The following is a 20,890-nucleotide window of genomic DNA, read 5'->3' as shown; positions in this document are numbered from 1 at the left end:
ATACTGGGATGTACTGTTCTTTAACATCTGTAATCTATAGCATAAAAATAAATTTAATAAGCCTTTTAAAAAAATTTTGGTTTGCTATTGTTGTTGGAACATAGTCAAAAGGATTAGTAACTGATCCCATATGGATGCCATTGTAAACAAATTCAAATGATTTCAGTCACTACTGAGATTCAACCAATGAGTCTTAAAAAGGCTTTGCCTCATGTTCAGCTATTTCATTTTAAACAACAACAACAACAGCTGAAAAGTTCATGGTTCATCTGTCTTCTGTGACTTTATCACTTCTAACTAAAGAGTATGTATACTTCTAGCCTTGAAGTCCATTTCTAAAATCACACAAGGATCTAACGGATATAATTTTTCTTAACACATTGTATTTAAATAACTTGGAGTTTGTTCTACTCGAGCAACAATACTAAAAAGGCAGAAGCAAATTATTGTTATCTTTCCTTGACATCAAGTTGAGATAGGGGAGATGAGAGGTACGCTCCAAAGAGAAAAAATAATACGAAAGGCATGAAAGGCATGATTAATCCCTGGCCTTACATCCTTGAGAAGCTCACAGAAATGAATGATAAAAGGAGACAAAGGCAAAAAATACATTTCCTTTCTTTGTCATGTACTGTTTGACTCAAACATAAAAGCAAAGTAACAAACAGGAGCATCTACTAGGCAAAAAAGAACAGTGTGGGCTGGAAGGTGATCCAAGCTTGGGTATTATATGTACTACATCATGAAATGAGAAGCAAAGGTAGCAGTAGAGTGACAGACTGGTAGGTATGGTGGATGGTTCTATCACCAACAATGGCCATCCTGGAGACTATATTTCCCAGAATCCTTTTCCTGTATGTTTCTAGGTTAAAGGTGGCCCAAAAGTGAAGTGTTGCTGATTGGAGAAGTGGAACAGACACAGAGGGACCAGAATGTTGCAGTTTGTTGTAACCTTCCCTGATCTGCATTCAGTTCCCTTTCTCAGCTGCAGGCTGGCTTGCTCAACAAGGGCAACCCTAGGTTCAGTCCAGATGCTTCACTGAGAACTCACAGGGGTAGAGCAGCCACGGAGGGCCAACAACCTCTCATAGGCTTCTATGCAGACCTCCCAAGTGATCTTCGATGTTCCTAGCTTTCAGACATTCCTACAAGCTCCAACCTATTCACCCACGCCAGGGCTGGTTACTAAACGCTGAGTTGTCCGTTTCTCTTTCTGGATCTTTACTTTTCCAGGTTTCCCCTTAATCGCATATACTTTAATTCTGATGATAAATTCATTTTACCAAAATTCTCATAGTGGCTCTGCTTCCCTATCTGAAGCCTGACTGGTAGAGGAAGGGCATGTGTCAATCTTAATGAACAAAGCTCAGAGATGGCATTTGGAGAGACGGAAACCTGGCAGTGATGATGTTGTGTCCAGTTAGATTACAGGGAGAAAAAAGAAGAGTTGAGGTTGATTAGAGGGAAGTAACCAGAGGTTTTTAAAGAGTGGGATTATCAGGGGTATAGCAGGTGCACAAAATACTCTAGTGGGAAGATTTAGCACCATTGAAGACAAGGGTGATAGCGAGGAAGCTTCTTTACTTAGTATCTGCCTGGGCAGACCTTCGAATCTAATGGAAAATAAGTGATCACTTCCTTGTAAGTTTTCTTACCATTGCATTTAATTCATCTGCCTTGTCTGTAGTCTTTCTCAAGAAGTCACAAGCTTCTTGAGGACAGGCACTCTGTACAATACATCTCCAAAACCTCAGTGCACTATGTTATACTTTGTAGGCTCAACCACCTTTATTCTCTTCCCTTCTTCTGTCTCTTCCTTCCTTGCACGAGTCAAAGAAGCTAAACCATAGGAAAAAAGAGTAAATGGCACCCAGAGATAACACTGAAAGATATGTGTCCCAGGCAAAAACAGGCCATCCTTGCCCACCTCGGCTGTGCCCAGCCCTGTGCCTGATGCTCAGGATACATAGCAAACTAAGACACGGCTCATGGCTGAGCAGCTCATTCTTCTGGAAAGTGGAAGGAGACGGGTGAGCACATCATTCAGCGTAATGGACAACACGTTTAACAGAAGCAAGCACAACACTCTGGCGACAAGGAATACTGAAATACTGAACAGAGAGCTGACCCTGAGCCAGAGTGAGACAGAGGCTCCTTGGCCTTTGAGCTATAACAAGCCAGAAAAAAAATTACGCAAACTTTAATTCACTCCTACAACTGGCTTTGAGGACCTGTTATTTATCAGGTACCCGTGTTGGGAACTTTTAACACATTGTATCCTGTTTATTTATTATCACAGCACCTCTAGGCAGATCTTATTATTTTCATTTTACAGATATAACTGAAGCCTAAAAAGATTAAGTAACTTGCCATACGCCACCAGCTAATAAATGGAGACCGGAACTCAGAACCTTTAGACCTCACACCCTGAGTTCTTCCATGTAGAGTCCACAAAATATCTGGGAAGGAATCATGCTCACCCACACAGATTCCTGCATTCTGCCTAGGAGGGTCTGAATAAAAATCTGAGGGCACTGCCTGGGAATCTGCATTTAAACAGTAACCTCCAAGTAATCCTTAGCATGTTAAAATGAGAACCACTGTCCCTAAAGCCACGTGGTTCTGCATGGAAATCTGGAAATGGATGGGAGGGACGAAAGACCATATGGATCAAGACATGGCTTTGCGAATATGGTCGCCATGAACACTGAGGGTAAGGGGTCTGGAGAAGATACTCTGGGGGAAGGGCAATATGCATTAACAGGTGAAGAGACAGGACAGAGCAGAAAAGTTAGAAAACTGGGCTGAACTCAGACTGGAGGACGCGTTGGAGAGAAGGAAAAATATTATCTCCTCAGATTGGCCGATTTATGAAACCCTTTCACATACTGATCTAATAGCAACAAAATCAACCTTCATGAGTACCTGGAAAGTGACACTCTCCAGTGTTTACTGTACATTAGAGCTAATCTTCCCAACAACCCTGTCACGTGGCTAATTCTTATCTCCATTATATAGTTAAGGAAGCTGAGGTGGAGAAAGTAGCAGAAGAGGCTGTAGGTGGGGATTCTGCAGGGAAACGTGATACTCACTGACTTGGTTATAGAGATGAATCTAGGTCAGTATTTTGGCTTCCTGAAGCTTAAATCAATGAGCTCAGTTAATAACCTCCACGCAGTATCAAAATCCAAGAATATGAAGGAGAACTGAAAAAAATGGAGCTATACAGAATCATTTGCAAGCCCACATAACTGGACAAGGTTCAGAAAGGAGCAGCTGGTTGGAGAGAGCGCTGGAGAGAGAGAGAGGGACATCCTAACACATGCCCTGAATACCAACGTTAGGGAGAGAAAGGCTTGTGCAGGAAGCTGCTTAGCTGTCTCTCCTCATACCCTTCATCAAAGTGCATGCTGTTAGGGCTCTTTTTACTTTTTTTTTTTTTTTTTTTGAAAGCAGCATGCACTTAGAGAGAACTTTCATCTGAAAGAAAAATCTCGGAATACTACCTACCATTCATGAGGGCATAGGTGAGAATCATTACAGAGTTGTTTAGAAAGCTATTTTCTTCATTGATGACGCGGAGAGTTGCCTTTTTATCTTCTTCCGAAGAGTCCTTTGATGTGATGCCAGCTGACAGGTAAATTATGACCATGTCTGTATCTAAACAAAAACATACAAATTGAATGTTACGTTGGATTCTAGCTAAAGGCAGCAGTTCTGTTTCTTTTTCATTTCCTTTGGACTTTCCCACCTCAAGGACCTGCCTGGCTGGGTATTCAGCCTCCTTCCCTGCCTCTGCTTCCCTTCCATCCTGCCCTTTGTGGGCCAGGAGGCCTCATTTACCCAGTGTTAGCTGAAGAGAAGTTCCTAATAAATTTACCAGATAAAAGGTGATTTCCTTCAGGCATTCATGGTGTGGTAATTTAGCCATCCCAGATGGAGATCTCTCTTGCCTTCTGAAACAGAGGATTCAGGACCCGATATATCCTTTCCTCAGTGACTCAGGGGCTTTACCAGGAACAAACAGTTTAGGGGTGACGAGGCCTTAAAATGGATGGTAGTTCTTCCACAGGCTCTTAAAATGTAAGGTTATTTGCCCCTACACTAAGTAGCTCCAGAAAACATTTTTGTTTTTATTTTTATTTTATTTTTTAAAGTTTATTTTATTTTTTTGAGACAGAGAAAGCGCAACTTGGGGAGGGGCAGAGAGACGAGGTGGGGGAGAGAGGGAATCCCAAGCAGGCTCCACACTGTCAGCGTAGAGCACAATCTGGGGCTTGAACCCACGTGATCTGAGCTGAAACCAAGAGTTGGACACTTAACTGACTGAGCCACACAAGCGCCCCAAAACATTTTTGTTTTTTAAAACTTAGCATAGAAGAGTAGTAAAAACATCAAGATGAGAGTCAGTAAAAACATTTCACCTGTGTTGAAATCCTAGCTCTGTAACTTATAAGTTGTGCCTGGGTAATTTTAGGCAGATTTTCTAACCTCTCTACACTCGCTCTCTTAACCTGTCTACAAAATGGGGATAATGACAGTACTTTCCTTGCAGGATTGTTGTGAAGACTAACTGGCTAATTCAAGACACAAGCGAACCAAAGGCTGATGACAAACAGAGTAAAAGAGAAAGAAACCTTAACACCCCCCTCCCCCAAACAAAACCCTCCTATTAGTCTGAAGCAGCACCTATCACTCAAGATTAAATTACTTCCCAACTAGGGCTTGTGGGTAGAGTGATTGAGGAGGTCATTTTAACTCAGTGTGAAGAATTTCCTTCAAGTGGATTTACTACAAAATAAAAGTAGTGAATTTCCTATCACTGGAGATAAGTAAACAGAGGCTGAATACTGAATGGAGGGAGGGAATTAAGTGAGCTGGACTTCTGCACAGTTTTTCCAATCTGAGATTCTTTGGCTCACTATACATTTTTTTTTTAAACGTTTATTTATTTTTGAGACAGAGAGAGACAGAGCACGAATGGGGGAGGGTCAGAGAGAGAGGGAGACACAGAATCTGAAACAGGCTCCAGGCTCTGAGCGGTCAGCCCAGAGCCCGACGCGGGGCTCGAACTCACGGACCGCGAGATCATAACCTGAGCCGAAGTCGGACGCTTAACCAACTGAGCCACCCAGGTGCCCCGGCTCACTATACATTTTTATTGAGATATCCTATGTGGGAGTTTACCTTTCTATTGAGAAATAAATATTTATAGAGTATGTCATATGCTTATTTCTTCAGGTCCTTATTCTTGTCATTTAACTGAGGTTACTTTATAGGTACTGTGGTAGGCAACCTCCAAGTTGGTCTGCCAGTGATCCTATTTCCTGATAGCCATACCCTCGTGTAACTGTCTCCCTCTGAGTGTGGGCTGCATTTCAAGACTTGCTTCTCGGGAATAGAATGCAGGAGAGGTAATGGGGGTGGGGAGGTATTAAGAAATCGATTTGGAAGCCTGCACAGAGGCTTCCACTGTGCAGGCTCTCTCACTCTGAGTCAGACACTATGCTATGGGCCATAGCATATGGCTCATAGAAGCCTCGTTAGAAGCCAGGCACCAAGGCCCTCAGAATTGAGTCCCTCTAGCAACCACGTGAATGAACTTGGAAGCTGGCCCTTCCCAAGTTGAACTCTGAGATGATATCAACTCTGGCCAACAATGTGACTAACCTCATGAGACATCTTAAGCCAGAGGCACCCAACTATGATGTATCTAGATTCCTGACCTACAAACACTGAGATAGTAAATGTTTAATGTTTTTTAAGTGACTGAGTGTTGGGGGAATTTGTTACCCAGCAATAGGTAATGAATACAGTTAGTTACCCTTTTAAAAAATTATCCTAACAATGATGAGGATACAAAGATTAGGTTTCCTTAGTTTATAGATTTCCATTTTAAACTTGGAAGCATTCTTTTTTTAAAATATTTAAATCTTTTAAAGATTTAAAAATCTTTATTTTTGAGAGAGAGAGAGAGAGAGAGAGAGAGAGAGAGAGAGAGAGAGAGGGAAGGAGGGAGGGAGGGAGGGAGGGAGGGAGGGAAAGAACAAGCAGGGGAGGGGCAGAGAGAGAGGGAGACACAGAATCAGAAGCAGGCTTCAGGCTCTGAGATGTCAGCACAGAGGCCAATGCGGGGCTTAAACTCACAGACCGTGAGATCATGACCTGAGATGAAGTCAGATGCTTAACTGACAGAGCCACCCAAGCGCCCCGCATTCTTTATTATACAGAATTGAATAATTAATGTTGTATCAATGTTGTACATTGAACTGAACGGAGTTTAATAAAATTGACTCAAAGAAGTAAATGTAATCTAAGTTGTTGTCTCTTATTTACTACCAAAACTTAATACACAAATAAGTGTATTATGATTGTTGAATAATTCTCTAATGCTAACTGCAAGTTAAGAAAAAATTAATGTTTATTTATTTTTGAGAGACAGAGCGAGACAGAGCATGAGAGGGGAGGGGCAGAGAGAGAGAGGGAGACACAGAATCTAAAGCAGGCTACAGGCTCTGAGCTGTCAGCACAGAGCCCGATGTGGGGCTTGAACCCGCCCAGGCACCCCACTAACTGCAAATTTAACTGTACTATTTATTCATCAGAAATTAAGAAGTGAAGGCTGACACACACACAAAAAAAAATCTCTAAGCTTAGAAATATCCATCTTAAACTTGATGTCAATATTTTTCCAATGATGTAAATACTGTCCTATGAAATATTGTTAGTCCCCAAACTTCTCACTTAAACTTCAGACTGGAAAAAAAATGCTACTTGATTCCCTAGTTGGGGGAGTATAGATATACCATGAGGCTGATCTGAAGTATGAGGCAAACAAACCATCACCCCACGGCAAAGGTACCATATGTGATAAATGCCTGGACACACGTAAGACGGACCTAAAAGAGAACTCTCTGAGTTTCCTTACTTAGTTAGCTTTATGACTCTAGATAAAATATGCTGTCACTGAGAGCTGGTGTTAAGGCACAGGCCCACATTTGGAAAGCCAGAAGGCCAGCAGCCTGCAGCCCCTCCTTTAGTAGTCAAGTATTTTTCCTTCCCATTCCAACAGTAAGACATCCACCCTATAAACATCCTCATTGTCTCTGCCCAGCCTCTCTCCTAGTCCTATCCTTTTTAGATATCGGATCTGCCAAATTTGATATATTATGTTTTTACTTATTTGGATATTCCTTCCCTAGGCACTCAGAGGAATTAAACCTTATAATTAGTAATGTCATGGATGAGTAATTATAAGGGCTTGGGGCGGAGCAAAGACATAGCATGTGCCCGGAAGAAAACACAATAGCTTCCATTTGACAAGTCCCTGTCCAAGCCTTGATACAAGCATGTGTTGAGGTCAATATCAAAGAGGAAAGAGCAACTCAAATTTGGACTTCGCCCAAGCCATTGGATTCCCCACTCCTACCTCACCATTGTATTCCTTCTGCTACAAAATGACCTACGAACCAATCCCACCCTCAACAGGCAACCCAAATATGTCGATGGTATCAGTTACAGATTTGCCATGGGACTGAAAAAGAGCCAGCAATGGGTAAAAGTTTTGGATGTTCTGATTAGTGCAGAACAAATTGGTACAAAGCCACCACGATTTATGGCAGATAGCCTGTGTTCATATAGCTACTCACCTGGGGCAGATACTTTATTATCATGCACAGACTAATCCTTACAACAATCTTACAGGGTAGGTCTTACTCATTAGAACTCCCCCCCCCCCCCCACCCTGGGGCTTTAAAACAGTATTAGGCATTCAGCAGAAGCTAAATAATTATCTAGGAAGCAGAAGAGAAGTAATGAGATAGAGTGCGAGCTCCTAAGATGAGTACATCCCTCCCTATGCTGTAGCCAAGTCTATAAAGTGTAGTCCTCAGCCATCTAGGCTTGAGGTCAACTTAGATGCTTGAGGTGTCTGCTCTAGTTTAGCCAGAGCTAGAAGTCCTATGGGAAACTGAATATCATAATAACCACGGGTAATGTTCATTTAATATTTATGATGGAATCCTCGATCTTATTATCACCCTGAGTTTGCAGAAGAGGAAATTAGGCCTGGAGAGATCAAATAATTTACACGAGTTCGCAAGTTTATAAAAATTTCAGAGTAGGAATTTGAACTCACATTGGTTAAAGTCCAAAACCCACATACTTAACCACTATGCTAAATTGCTTGAAAACACCTCAAATCTCTCCCTAATGAGCTGGACAATGCTAATTTCTGATGTGTTTCCTTATGCAATTCGCTCTGAGTTCTTTTTCCTCTCAACTGCCAGTAGAAGCTGTCAAGTAAATGCCCATGAACAAAAATTTAGGAACATCTTACTTGGCTTAAAAAGGACTCCAGTGAGTATTTAAGTAACAGTGCCATCAAAATTCCTCCAAGGCTGTGATGGTCACTCTTCTTGCCATGTTTTTGTTTGCCAACATTAAGAAAAACCAAAAAACCCAGAGGAGAAATGCCTCCCATTAAAGCAGCCTTCTGTTAATGTGTAGTGCAGGGAAGTTTGTAAGAAGAGGTTTAATGAGGTCTCAGTTTTAAAGCTGAAACAAATGTCAACATTTGAAAACCAAGGGGGTTCACATAAAAATCCAGATTTCTGGCTTCTCTTAAAATAGGAGATCTGGCAACCCTGGGCAGGCCCTCCTACGTGGCAATCACAGGCTGCACAGAAAAACAGCTGCCTTCTCCGTGGGCCATGTGCCCTCTAGTTTACCATGCTCCCCAAAATGATCCTCATTAACTTACTTTGGGCTCCCTTGACTCACAATCACTGCCAGGCCACAGCCAAACATTTCTCTCCATTATTTGAATACCGTAATAATAAAAAATAATAATAAAATAATAAAAAATTAAACTCTGAACATGGCTTAACGACTGAGAAATCAAGTAGAAAAGTCTGGTGAGGAGTGTGGATAGGTAAACAGCAGCTGATAAATGGCATTGACCAACTAGCCAATCTGTCTTGAATACTTGGGAGTCAACCTTGTTCCACTGGCCTTACTGAATTGTGGGGAACTTTACTCTCAGCCGTCCTGTAATATTGGTCTGTGGCTAGTTGATGCTTGACAGGACTGGTAGGCAAAATTCTAAGATGATCCCAATGGCCCACACCCTCACTTCTGTGATTGTACTACATATAGTACATCCATCCAAAGATGGAGAGATTTTGCAGATGTAATTGGGGTTTCTAATAAGTTAATCACAAGGGAGAGAAAACGGATTAATTCAAAAGGGGATGGGTCTGATTAGAACAAATGAGCCCTTTAAAAGAGGGTCCAAGCCGTCCCTGAAGTCAGGGGCTCAAAGAGACACTCTCCAGCTGGCTTTGAAGAAACAAGTACATGGGAGTTTTACAGTTGCAAGGAAATGAATTCTGCCGACAGCTGAGCTTGGAAGAAGACTCCAAACTTCAGAGGAGACCACAGACCTAGGTGATGTCTAGACTGAGTCTTGTGCAACCCTAAATAAATCCTTTCAACTAGAACGCAGGTAAGCCATGTCTGAACTCCTGACCCACGGAATGATCTGTGTGATAATAAACGTACATTGTTTTAAGCTGTTATTAAATTTGTGGTAATTTGTTATATACAAACATAAACCAAATATGGCATCCACCATCATTAGTTGTAATAATTCCAGTAGCCTCCACCTTTTAAGGGACCACCAGGTGCCAGTTACTATGCTTTGCATTTCTCAATACTATCTTAGTTTTAATGCAGACATACGGAACAACTTGAAAATATATTATCTCAATAGGATATATTCATTAAAAAAAAATCCAACAAATAGATATTAGAATATAAAAGGGAAAATGACATAAGATTCCTTTCAGTAGTTTCAAAGCATGTGTCTTATTTCAAATATCTTTTCCTTCAGTTTAGCATGCATCTTAATTCCAGATTTTCTTTAATACATGAAAATTAAATTAGAGTGCCTTTGTACATTTGAAGGGCCGTGCTCATCTAAATGACAGCTGGTTACAAGAAGGAAGGATCAAGGCAAGAATCCTGCAGCCTGTTTACGTGCACATGCGCACAAGCAGACATCCACTCTTAAGTCCACGAGAGGCAAGGCTGACAATTAGCATTAAAAAGGACGTGGATATTCCCCTGGGAAATAAATGGGGCTGTGTTCTTAATAAAGGGGCAGGAAGAAGAGACTCTGTGAAGGAAGAAATCGTGCAGGCTGAGTACCTTTGATTGGAAAAGATGAGAAAACTGAATTAAGATCTTAGTCCTAGATGACGAATAGGACAACACATGAAAATTTTATCCCAGGTCGGTTTTTTAAAAATCCGTCTCGACACATCTGTGTGATCAATTTACAATGTATTCCTATCGACATCCTTGATCTGTTAGTTTCTAAGTCCTCTGAGAGAGCACACTTACTTGCTTGGAACTTTGTGTTATTGTTTGTGCTTCGAATCAGCTGAAATGCCTTTTGAAATCCCACTGCATGCTGGGTAGGACTGTCCAAAGACTTGACGCTGCTGACGAAGGTGGACATTTTCCTTTTTGTCTCACTGGTGGCTGGAGACAGGAACGTCTTATAGCACTGGTCGAGTGAGCACGTCCTGACCGTGTCGGCCACAGTCAGCACAGAGATCTGGAGGACAGAAAAAGAAATCTTGTTATCTTATCATTTGAAAGTTTTTGTTTGTTTCTTTGATTTTTTTTCTTAATTCTGGAAAAGCCCAAGAACTGAGAAGGCCTACAGAACAGTTTCTGAGAGTTTAAAAAATAAATGTTTGGAGGCATAAATCTATCCAATTTGAAAAGGATTAGTTAAGGATTGGTAACGGGGAGGGACTCTAGAGTTTGTTTTTTTGTTGATTTGTTTGTTTCAAGATGAAGTCAGCAGTATGGTGTTCTTCTATAACATTAAGAATAACTGTTGCATGCAGGGAAAAATCTTAGCAAGTACTAACCATCTTGGTTTTCCAATTGGAGGTGGGGGTGAGGGTAAAGCCACAGAGTGTTTTAAGCAACTAGATTAGTCAGTAAAACCTTAGGAGCTGAAAAAGTCAAAATGATGAAGCACAAAACGTCCACACGCAACAGATTATCATTAGCTATAAACACACCTGTCTCTGAGGTATCCTAGAGATTAGGACACCTCTAGAAGCCTTCCCTTATCCCACACTTCTCATAAATGTTGAGATAAAGTTCAGCCATCCACCAGCATCAAGCCCTTGTCCTTCCCCCCCCCCTCAGCACACAACTTCCAGTGTGAAAGTCACAGCTTATTGGAAATCTTACCAGAAGCCATGAAGGAAGAAGCACAAGACTTGGCTTGGTGGGGGCAATTGTAAAAGAGATTTGGAAACCAGAGTTGGTAGCTGCTTGCTCAAACAAGAATAAAAACCAAACCAACTCTCTTTTCCCAAAGTCATTTTAAATATGGATTTAAAAATATAGATCATAAAACATAAAGTACTTTTTGAAAGGCATTGAAGGAAGATTCAGTTGCCACAGGGGTCACTGGGGTAATGGTCACCTTATCATGTTCATCGATGGCGCTGAGGATGACCCGGGCAGCATCCTTGGCGATCTGAAGCTGGGTGTCCGTGACAGAAGCCCCATGGTCCAGGATCACTACTATGTGCTTTGACTGTGGCCGGACCGTGGAGACGTAGATAGGTCTAGAAGGGGGAGAAGCTCTCTGGGGTCAGTCCTGGTTTAGGTAAAAAGACCTCAACCTACACAGCTGTGAACACTACAGATGTGCAGGCATTTGATGTCCATGTGTTTTTCCAGGGATGGCACAAGGATGGAGAGATCAGCTGGCAAGGAGAAATGGTATTGGTGCACTGAAACACTACCTTGAGACAATAGTAAACATAGAACAGGGACTGGTAACTTAGGTCTTCCAAAGATTAAAGCAACTGGGAGGAGATCTTAAGAAGCAAATTCAGTTGGTGGAGCATGTGACTCTTGATCTTGGGGTTGTGGGTTCAAAGCCCACAATTGGGTATAGAGATTACATAAAAAATAAACTTGAAAAAAAGGGGGGGCAGCAAATACTTTGGGGGGCTGGCCTTTTCAACATACTTGAAAGGCAATGCTCTCAGCTGTGTGTGGTGATACTGCTCAAGGTTACCTAATAGCTACAGAAAATGGAACTGGTGGCCCTTCAGGCTGCAGAGACTGCCCAAGAGGGAGAGGACGGTCCACTGGCCCGTGCCACGTCCTCCTCTGCAGACGTACAGAGTGGGGCTGTGCTAAAAGTGAGGCAGACTGGGATCCGGGAGCACACTGGGCAGCCTTCAATAGCAGGTTTGGTTTGTCTCTACCAGACAAAGCTAACCGCTTAAGAGAGCCCTTTCCTTTCTGTACTAAAGCAATTCACACAGGTCAGCCACCAAAAGGCCCCTTATCTGAGCATTTAAAACCATGCCATCAAATTTGTCCAAGCCTGTGATAGCAGCTCTCCTTGCCAGGTTTTTGTTTGCCAACATTAAGAAAAGGGGGTGGAGGGAGGGTGGGGAAGGTCCAAAGGAGAAATGCCTCCCATCAAAAGCAGGCTTCAGCTAATGTGCAGTACAGGAAGGCTTGTGAGAGAGGTTTAATGAGGTCTCTATTCACAGTTTTAAAGCTGGAACAAATTAGGGGGAGCTTAAGAAAGCAAGTCAGCCTCAAGAGAATTGTTTAGTGACACCCCTAAAACCTAGATTTTTCCATGAAATGTCAGATGCCAGTTGAGTCACAAAAGCCTGGGCACAAATTAAGAAATATAGGCAAAGTTCAAAAAAAAAAAAAAAAAAAAAAGAATCTTTCAAAATCTGGCCAAGTTTACACTTTTGTTCTCAAGCCAAACGTCCTACATTAACCCTGAAGTACCACCGTACTTTCACTAGTCAGTAACATTAAGCCAGTAGGGAAACGGAATAAAAGAATCCAGGAGAGATGGCTCCAGAAATGAAAGAGAAACCAGAAAGGAAGCAAATCTGACTATCCCAACACGGACAACCATGTCAAATACTGAACTCTGCACGTCTTCCAGGCAAGGTGAGTGAATTAAAAAAAACAAGAAACAAAAAAACAAAAACAAAAACAAAAACAAACCTAGCATATCTCCTTTCCAACTCAACCCATATGAAATGAAAAGCAGAATGTGTTCACACTGTCACAATAAGTTGTTAAAAAACTGTTTTAGAGGGATGTATAAATAGTAACATTAAATGTAAAATCAGGGAATCAGTCCCCACAGCATGATTTGTATCCACAGGTTCCTTTCTTGTGAGCTCTGAAAACCCATTCTACATTTCAAAGGATGTAGACAACTTGCAACAGTTAAGTCAAGTAAAGAGCTGGGAACAGCAATCTATGAGGGGAGGAACCTGGATTACTACTTGGCCAAGGGAAGACAGCCTTGAGGGTTGGTTTAATGCAGATTCAGGGTGGATATGCATGAAACCTTCCAAGTGGAGGTGAGTGCTGATGATTTGTGACAAGGCCCTGCTTGTCCTTCTGGACTTTCCCTCATGGGTGATTCATTAACAGCAGCATGCCAGTCAAACTATCTTCTTAGAAGTAAATGCAAATTAGATGGCTCATGGGGTCTCTGGCCTCTTCTCAGATGAGCCAGACTAGACCCAAGGTCATGGCTTCTGGTCTAGTCTCTAAGACACTGAAGTCTTCAACCAGGATGTCTAGAGAGGGAACAGTAGAAACCATACCAACAACACAAAGATTTTTCTAGGAAAAGCACAGAAGAGGTATTTTCCCTGGGGAAAATTTTAGACACAATTTAAAGTAAAGATAAAGAGAGGCTAAAGGGATGGCTAATTCAGACTCCAAAAAATGGCATGAAAAACGAACATCTTGCACTAGCTCCAGATTTTCTGGCATCAAACATCTGACACTGTGAAGGGAAGCTGTAGGGATTCAAAAGGGAAGTGCCTTTGCCTAAGGGGTTCTGTAAATTGATGAGTCTTGTCATACAAATGAGCTCACCATTACCACCCTTCTGGCTAAACGGTACACACTCCACTCATTTCCATGAGAAGAGCAGGGATGTTAACCATCTTCTATCCAATGTGTTCTGGACAACCTTAAAACTTCTAGCAGCTCAGATTGCTGTAAATTTCAAAAAGACGGCTAAGCGCATTGTCACAGAAAGGAAAGCTGGGAATCACAAAGTCCACTCTGAGACAGGCTATGAAGTCATGTAGGGTGGCACGTTAGAGAAAGGATTATCATTTCTGTCTCACCAAAGATGCCTGAAGCTCAAAACAACCTGGGCGCCTCCAACAATTTAATTTCTTTAGTGAATATTTTGTTTTCTTTGGCTTGTTAGACAGTTTATAGACAAACTCTGGGCTTTATCATTTGCCCTTCCTAGCGTTTCCATAGCCGCATATGCTCAGTGGTGAAATCATTTCAGAACAAGTTCCTGAAATCACAGCTTCGAGGCAGAACCATGTATGTAAATGAGGAGTCTCTATTTCACACAGATGACTCTTAAGTAGTAATTAAAACCTTAGCATTTAGCAAGCAAGTCAACATACCTACTGCGATGCTCATAGCTGCCCTTACACCGGAACTTGTGTGCTGGGAAAACAGTGAAAATTCCTTCTTCCGAACTGAAATATTGCCACTTAATTCCAGGGTTGGATTTCAGGTTGTCTGCAAGAACTGGAGTGGGGAAAATGAAATATAACCACCAAATCCACAGGTGCAGGCAGGCACCGCTCCTTAGGCATCTGTTTTGCATAAACTGCTTGTAGTATGAAGAAATCCCACTAGATCTAAGGCTGTAAATTTTCCACTAAACATTTTCTTTCTGCTCCTTAAAAAACACCCATGAATAGAGAAATGTAATGAATGCTTCAGTCAAGCGAAGCTATTATTCTTAACACTGCATGGTGACACTCTATGTCCTGGAATATTTTCCCAGCATGAACGATTCATTTGCACTAGCCTCTCCCCTCAGTAGGTTGGTCCCTGTTGGACCAGCATACACTTGCTGGCTTGGGGTACATTCTCTAATTGTGGAAAAGAGTGACATTAAAGGGCTAGTCTCCAGAGGGACTAGACCCATGACCTTGACCCCGTTCACTCCACAATGAGGAAAATAGCACAGATGGTACTTGAAAGGTCAGAACCACCATCATTCAGTAATAGCTTACAGAGTGATTCTAATGTGCCAGTACTGGGATCCAGGCTTTCCTTCATGTTATCTCATTTAACCCCTAAAACAGCTGTATGATGAAGGCAGTATTATTATTCCCTACTTTGGACTTTAGAACATATGCCTAGATGGGCGCCTGGGTGGCTCAGTTGGTTAAGCATCCAACTTTGGCTCAGGTCATGATCTCGAGGTTCATGTGTTTGAGCCCCGCATCGGGCTCTGCACTGGTGTTGCAGAGTCTGCTTGGGATTCTCCCTCTCTGCCCATTCCCCACTTGCACACTGTCTATCCCTGTCTCAAAATAAATTAAAAAACTAAAAAGAAAAAAAAAAAGAAAATGCGCTTAGAGAGCTTAAGTGATTTGTCTAAAGTCTCATCAGTAAAGGATCATGTCGGGATTCAAGCCTGGGTGTCCTGGTTCCTATGCTCTTACCACATGGTATCGCCTCCCTTCCTATGTACACTGTATCCCGCCGATGCCACTGACGTGCAGCAGGAATGACAGCTACCTTACCGCATGCAGTCCTGTCCCCAAACCTCCATGAAGCCTTGCTTATCCTCTCCCTTCTCTGATGCCCTTCTGACTCTCTTCCCCACTAAATCAGTTACAAATTATACACTCACTATGTGTATGTTACTGCTTTACGTGCTGCAGGATACACACAGTTGAGCAAAAACCAAGCCCTGTTGCAGTAACTGATCCACCAGAAGACTTACATAGCAGGTCATGGGGCGCAAAGCAAGGGGAGGAGGAGTCTGGGCAAAGGCAAAGAGAAAGTGCGACGCGCATTTGACAAGAATGTATAGAAGCTCTGACTGCCACGCGGCCACCCTGGAGTCTGGTTCAGAGGTCGGCAAACTCTTGCAAAGAGTCGCAGAGTCAAGAACTCTGGCTTTGCAGACCAAGCAGTCTGTGTTGCAATGCATCTGACTCAGCAGCTGTAGTGCCACAGCAGCCAGGACACGGAGGGCCGTAAGTGTGAGGGTGTGCCAATTAGAGTTTATTTACAAACAATCAGCGGCGAGCTGGATTTGGTCAGTGGGACTTCAGTTATAGTGCTGGTCCCCTGACTGCACTGTGTGTGATATGCACTCCACGGAGGGCCTAAAGCATGGTCAGTGCCTCACGCTTTCAGCGATTACCCCACCAAACATACACTGAGAAAGTGCAGCGTATTTTATCCTCACAAAAATTCTAGGAGTAACAAATTATTATCCTCAAGTTACAGACCAAGAAGCCCTCTCGGAGTTTCCTGGCCTCCCTGAGGGCTCCCCGAAGACAAGACGGCAGTCAAGCACGCGTGACCACAATGCCGGTGCCCGTCCTACTCTGCCAGGCAGAGGTCAAGGTCAACACCTGGACTCAGGCGACCACGCTCTCCCTGGAGACCTATGGCTGAGGTGAGTGCATGTCAACATGGAGGTGGCTCTTTCTCTGGGGGTCTGAAGCCTTCGCCTTGATCTCATGTTAGCACCGGTCTTGAGGCAGCCCTGCCGAGCCGGCAATAAAAAGGCAAACACTGCCTTTGGAAGTAAAGCTCAATGACCTCATTTAAAAGTAACATCTGTAACAATAAACAGGCTACAGTGAGACTATTAAAAGGGGAGCCAAGGAGAGCGAGAATGTTTTAAAAATAAATCAGAATTCATACAGTGCATGATACATTTAGTCTCCCCACAAAAGATCATTTTGGTTCCTTATAATCATTCCGCCACTAGAGCGTAAGTATCAGGCAAGGTTCCTCAAACCCTCCTGCTGAGAACTCCTTTGGCATCTGATTAGATTTCATCCATTATTCGGTACTAGCAGAAGATGATGGATATGATGGTAATGAGGACCCCAGGGCCCAGCAGCAATCTATCATTGTGGTGTGAACCCCAACTGGGCCCCTCTCTGACCAAGATGTGGAGGTGAATAGAGGCCTATTTTCCACACAGGCAACCCAGAGGCAGCTTCCCCCATTCCTAGAAGTTAGTAAGGTGTTGGGGCCACTGGATAACTTGGGCCGGGGTGCTGCATGCTTGCTCTTTCCTCAGAAATGCTGGACACTGTCCAGGAAAAGGCTGGGCATACGTCCAACCTGCTGGCCCATGATGCACAGTGTCAGGTTTTAGGCTATCAACGGGTAGGACCTGTATTCGTCTCAACTGCTCTGCACACCTAACTCAGACAGACACATGTGAAGGTGGCAGTAAATGGTTCCTTCTTCCCTGGAGCTTCTGCCCAATTGGAAGCTACTACGGTCTCTGAAATCCTCCAGCATCTTACCTCTCCCACCTTCTGGTTAGAGTAATTACTTTTCCAGGTAACTTTTCGCTCCTCCATCCCCAGAGTCGGAGATCCTTGAGGACAAGTTCTGTATCAGAGTCACCTCTGTGCCTTGAGCAGAGATGCCCAGTTCTCTTCACATCAAGGCGCTCCCTCCGTGAGAGCTGCAGGGTTGAAGTGTGCAGCATACAGGCTGGGAGCCTCTGCTCAGAAGTACTCTTTCTCAGCCATCTGTGACACGTTTGTTTTAACCAACTCTCTTCTAATGCCAAATCCAATTAAAGATCGATATCGTGACTCAATCAATATAGAGCAAGGATAACGATAACGGTTGACGCTCTGTTCTCCCAACACCACTGCCAGCATGACAGGCACAGAAATAGGTAATTAGAGAGAGAAAAAGCCTGCTTGTCTGATGATTTTGGGAGATGATACATGTCAAAATATATCAATTGTATGTTCCACTTGTGAAGTTTATGGCCTGTCAATTATGTCTCAATAAGGCTGATTTGATAATAAGACAGTGAAAGTTTACTGAGCATCGTACAGACCAGTTTTACACACAGTGTGCCGATTTTCATAATTACTTTAGGAATTTGTTATTATATCCGTTTTACAGATGCTGAATGAACTTGCTCAAGGGCAGAGTCATGATTTGATCTAGGTGTGTCTGCCTCCAAAGCCACATGCTCTTTGCAGAGCACGACAGTGCCTCTATGAGGTCAGTGAATAGATGCTGAATGCATTGGCAATCAGCAGATTGAGAAGTCTCTTGAGAGGCAGAATATACAAATGTTGGTGTTTCTCAATCAAAATAACCAGCTGCATTAGTGTGTAAATATACAATGTGAATAAATTGCAATTAAGAAGGCACGTGACAGAAAGGATAGGACAATGGCAAGAAGACTTAAGCTAATGTGAGCATTTAATCTTGTGAGAAAAAAACAAGTGGCTGAGCTGCTAAAACTGGCCCACGCCAGCTGAGCAGTCCAATGTCACGGAGTTCACCACTGACCCCACAGGCTGGCTTAGCTGGAAAAGGGCACAGACACATACTGTAGCTCAGAGGGCAGAGTCAAGCTAATTATAACACTCAGGACTCTGAGTGACACTAAGCCATTAAAAGCATATTTTAGAGAACAGAGTTTTTATGCCGCTGAGAAACTATATCACTGAGACCTCTTAATTATTCTGTAGGTGTTCAACAGATTGGAGGGGTCTTTCACTGTCAATTTGAATAAACATAAGAAAGCCCGTTGGACACAGGCCCAACGCTATTTTGCACTATTTAATTTGGGTTGGCACTTAGGAGCTAGAAGAAAGATGCTGATAAATCAGAATGGACTGGGAATAGGAAGCCATGGATTTTGGTCCCATCTCTAAGAATGGCAAGCTCTCTGACCTTAAATCTACTCACTGTACAGCATCCAAAGGCATCTTTCTAAAATGCAAATCAAATCCCAACATTGCTTTGCTGAAAACCCTCCCAAGGTTTCCAACTGTGCTACAACTCACATTGCATCCAAAACTGATAAGGCCCTGCACCATCTGGCCCCTTCCTACTCTCCATACTCACTTTATATATACACGTATATGTATATAGATACATATATATACGTATCTATATACGTATACGTATATAGATGTGCATATACGTATGTATATACGTATATGTATATAGATACGTATATATATACATGTATACGTATATATATGGAGAGTACATATATATATAAAGAGAGAGAGAGAGAGGAGAGAGAGAGAAAATGAATCTTAAGCAGGCTCCAGGGTCAGCGTGGCCTCAGCCCCATGACCCTGGGATCATGACCTTAGCCGAAATCAAGAGTCAGACACTCAACTGACCCCACTCCAGGCGCCCCGCTCTAACCTCACTTTTACCCTCTTCAACTCACTACACTGTACGTCAAGAGCTACATCTCTCAGTTCGGCAAATGTGCCAAACTCTCCACACAAGGTGATCCTTAGCCCGGAAGAACTCTTTTACCATCTGAGAGACCTTCCCTGACCACCCCTCGCCTCCACCCCCCACCGCAATTATTATCCTCTCTCATAGCTCCCTGTATTTTCCTTATAGCAAAAGTTAGTAATGGTCAGTGTACTGATTTTGTGGCTATGTTTCAGGTCTCTCAGGCAGACTTGCCATAAGCTCTGTGAGGGCAGGAGCAGAGTCTGGAGCCAAGTTCATCACAGAGCCTGGTGCCTGCCTCGTTTTAGGAAGCACTGAGTCGCTAACTGCTAGATGAACCAGTGAATGATGGCCTTGGCCAAGGCTCTTCACCTCTGCCCCCACTGAACTCTCACAATGTCCTCATCTCTAGTCTCTACGTGATGGATTTAGACGAGGTATTTCCATAGATCCTTTAGAAACCAAAGAGAAGTAAGAAGGATAACAAATGAGGGTCAATAGGAAGGAAGGAAGCGCAAAGATTTACAACTAGAAAGAGCAAATTTCTAACGGACTTTGATCAAGTTTATGCAAAAAAAAAAAAAAGGAAAAAATTAGTATTCTTACTTCCTAGTAACTTAGAATAACTTGGTAGTCAGTACTAAGAGATGATTATTATTGACCCAAGAGTAAGGAAAATGTCCAAATAGGACCAAGAAACATTTAGACAGAATGAGAGAGAAAATTCATATTGGCCTTTAACAAATGAGGGGGTTCCCGTGACAACTCCTTGTTCTTTAAAGGCAAGCTCTGTTCCCCAGGTCACTTTCTGTGTAGCTTTCAACAAATTTACTATTTTTCTCTCACAGTTCCTATGTTAATTCTAGCAAAGACAAATTCAAAATCCCCAATGGCTTATTTTCTTGAATCACAACACACAAATCGTTGTCGGAAAAGCAGCTAAAAAATGTTCCTTTCCTTGGGGCGCCTGGGTGGCTCAGTCGGTTAAGCATCCGACTTCGGCTCAGGTCATGATCTCGCGGTTCGTGAGTTCAAGCCCCGCGTCGGGCTCTGTGCTGACAGCTCAGAGCCTGGAGCCTGTTTCTGATTCTGTGTCTCCCTCTCTCTCTCTGACCCTCTCCCGTTCATGCTCTGTCTCTCTCTGTCTCAAAAATAAATAAACGTTTAAAAAAAAAAAATGTTCCTTTCCGGGGCGTCTGGCAGGCTCAGTCGCACAGCATGCGATTCTCGACGTCAGGGTCGTGAGTTTGAGCCTCACGTTAGAGGTAGAGTTTACTTTAAGAAAAATGTGCCATTCCCCTTTATAGGCGTTCTTTATTTCCCATTTATTGAGTCTCAAGATTTGTCTGCATTCAGTGTAGTATGCTGTCTGTGGAGAATTCTAACATATGGGCTCCAGATCCCATGGCCCCCAAATATTTCCCTTCCAATTTCACCATCTACATCTGACCAATTCTTCCATCAGCTTCTCTAGTCAAAATGAAACCATGTCCCCAAACTCCTTGACTGCCCTTTTTAATGCTTAAACCACCAGGCTGATGAGAAA

The 20,890-nt window shown here is 42.8% G+C and overlaps 1 protein-coding gene across 3 annotated transcripts in view; it reads right to left on the bottom strand.

Annotated features, from left to right (window-relative positions):
- CACHD1 (cache domain containing 1) overlaps positions 1-20,890 on the bottom strand; it is a 212,656-nt gene that overhangs the window by 43,391 nt on the left and 148,375 nt on the right. For all 3 annotated transcript variants that reach the window (XM_023258777.2, XM_045035964.1, XM_019837162.3), the window contains 4 exons: positions 14,526-14,652; positions 11,513-11,657; positions 10,405-10,621; positions 3,511-3,660 (listed from right to left, as the gene is read on the bottom strand). In XM_023258777.2, coding sequence (XP_023114545.1) covers positions 3,511-3,660; positions 10,405-10,621; positions 11,513-11,657; positions 14,526-14,652 — 639 coding nt within the window. The remainder of the gene's footprint in view (positions 1-3,510; positions 3,661-10,404; positions 10,622-11,512; positions 11,658-14,525; positions 14,653-20,890) is intronic.

Source organism: Felis catus, chromosome C1 (assembly GCF_018350175.1).
Source record: "Felis catus isolate Fca126 chromosome C1, F.catus_Fca126_mat1.0, whole genome shotgun sequence".
Classification (NCBI taxonomy): domain Eukaryota; kingdom Metazoa; phylum Chordata; class Mammalia; order Carnivora; family Felidae; genus Felis; species Felis catus.
This window is presented reverse-complemented; position numbering and strand designations above follow the sequence as displayed.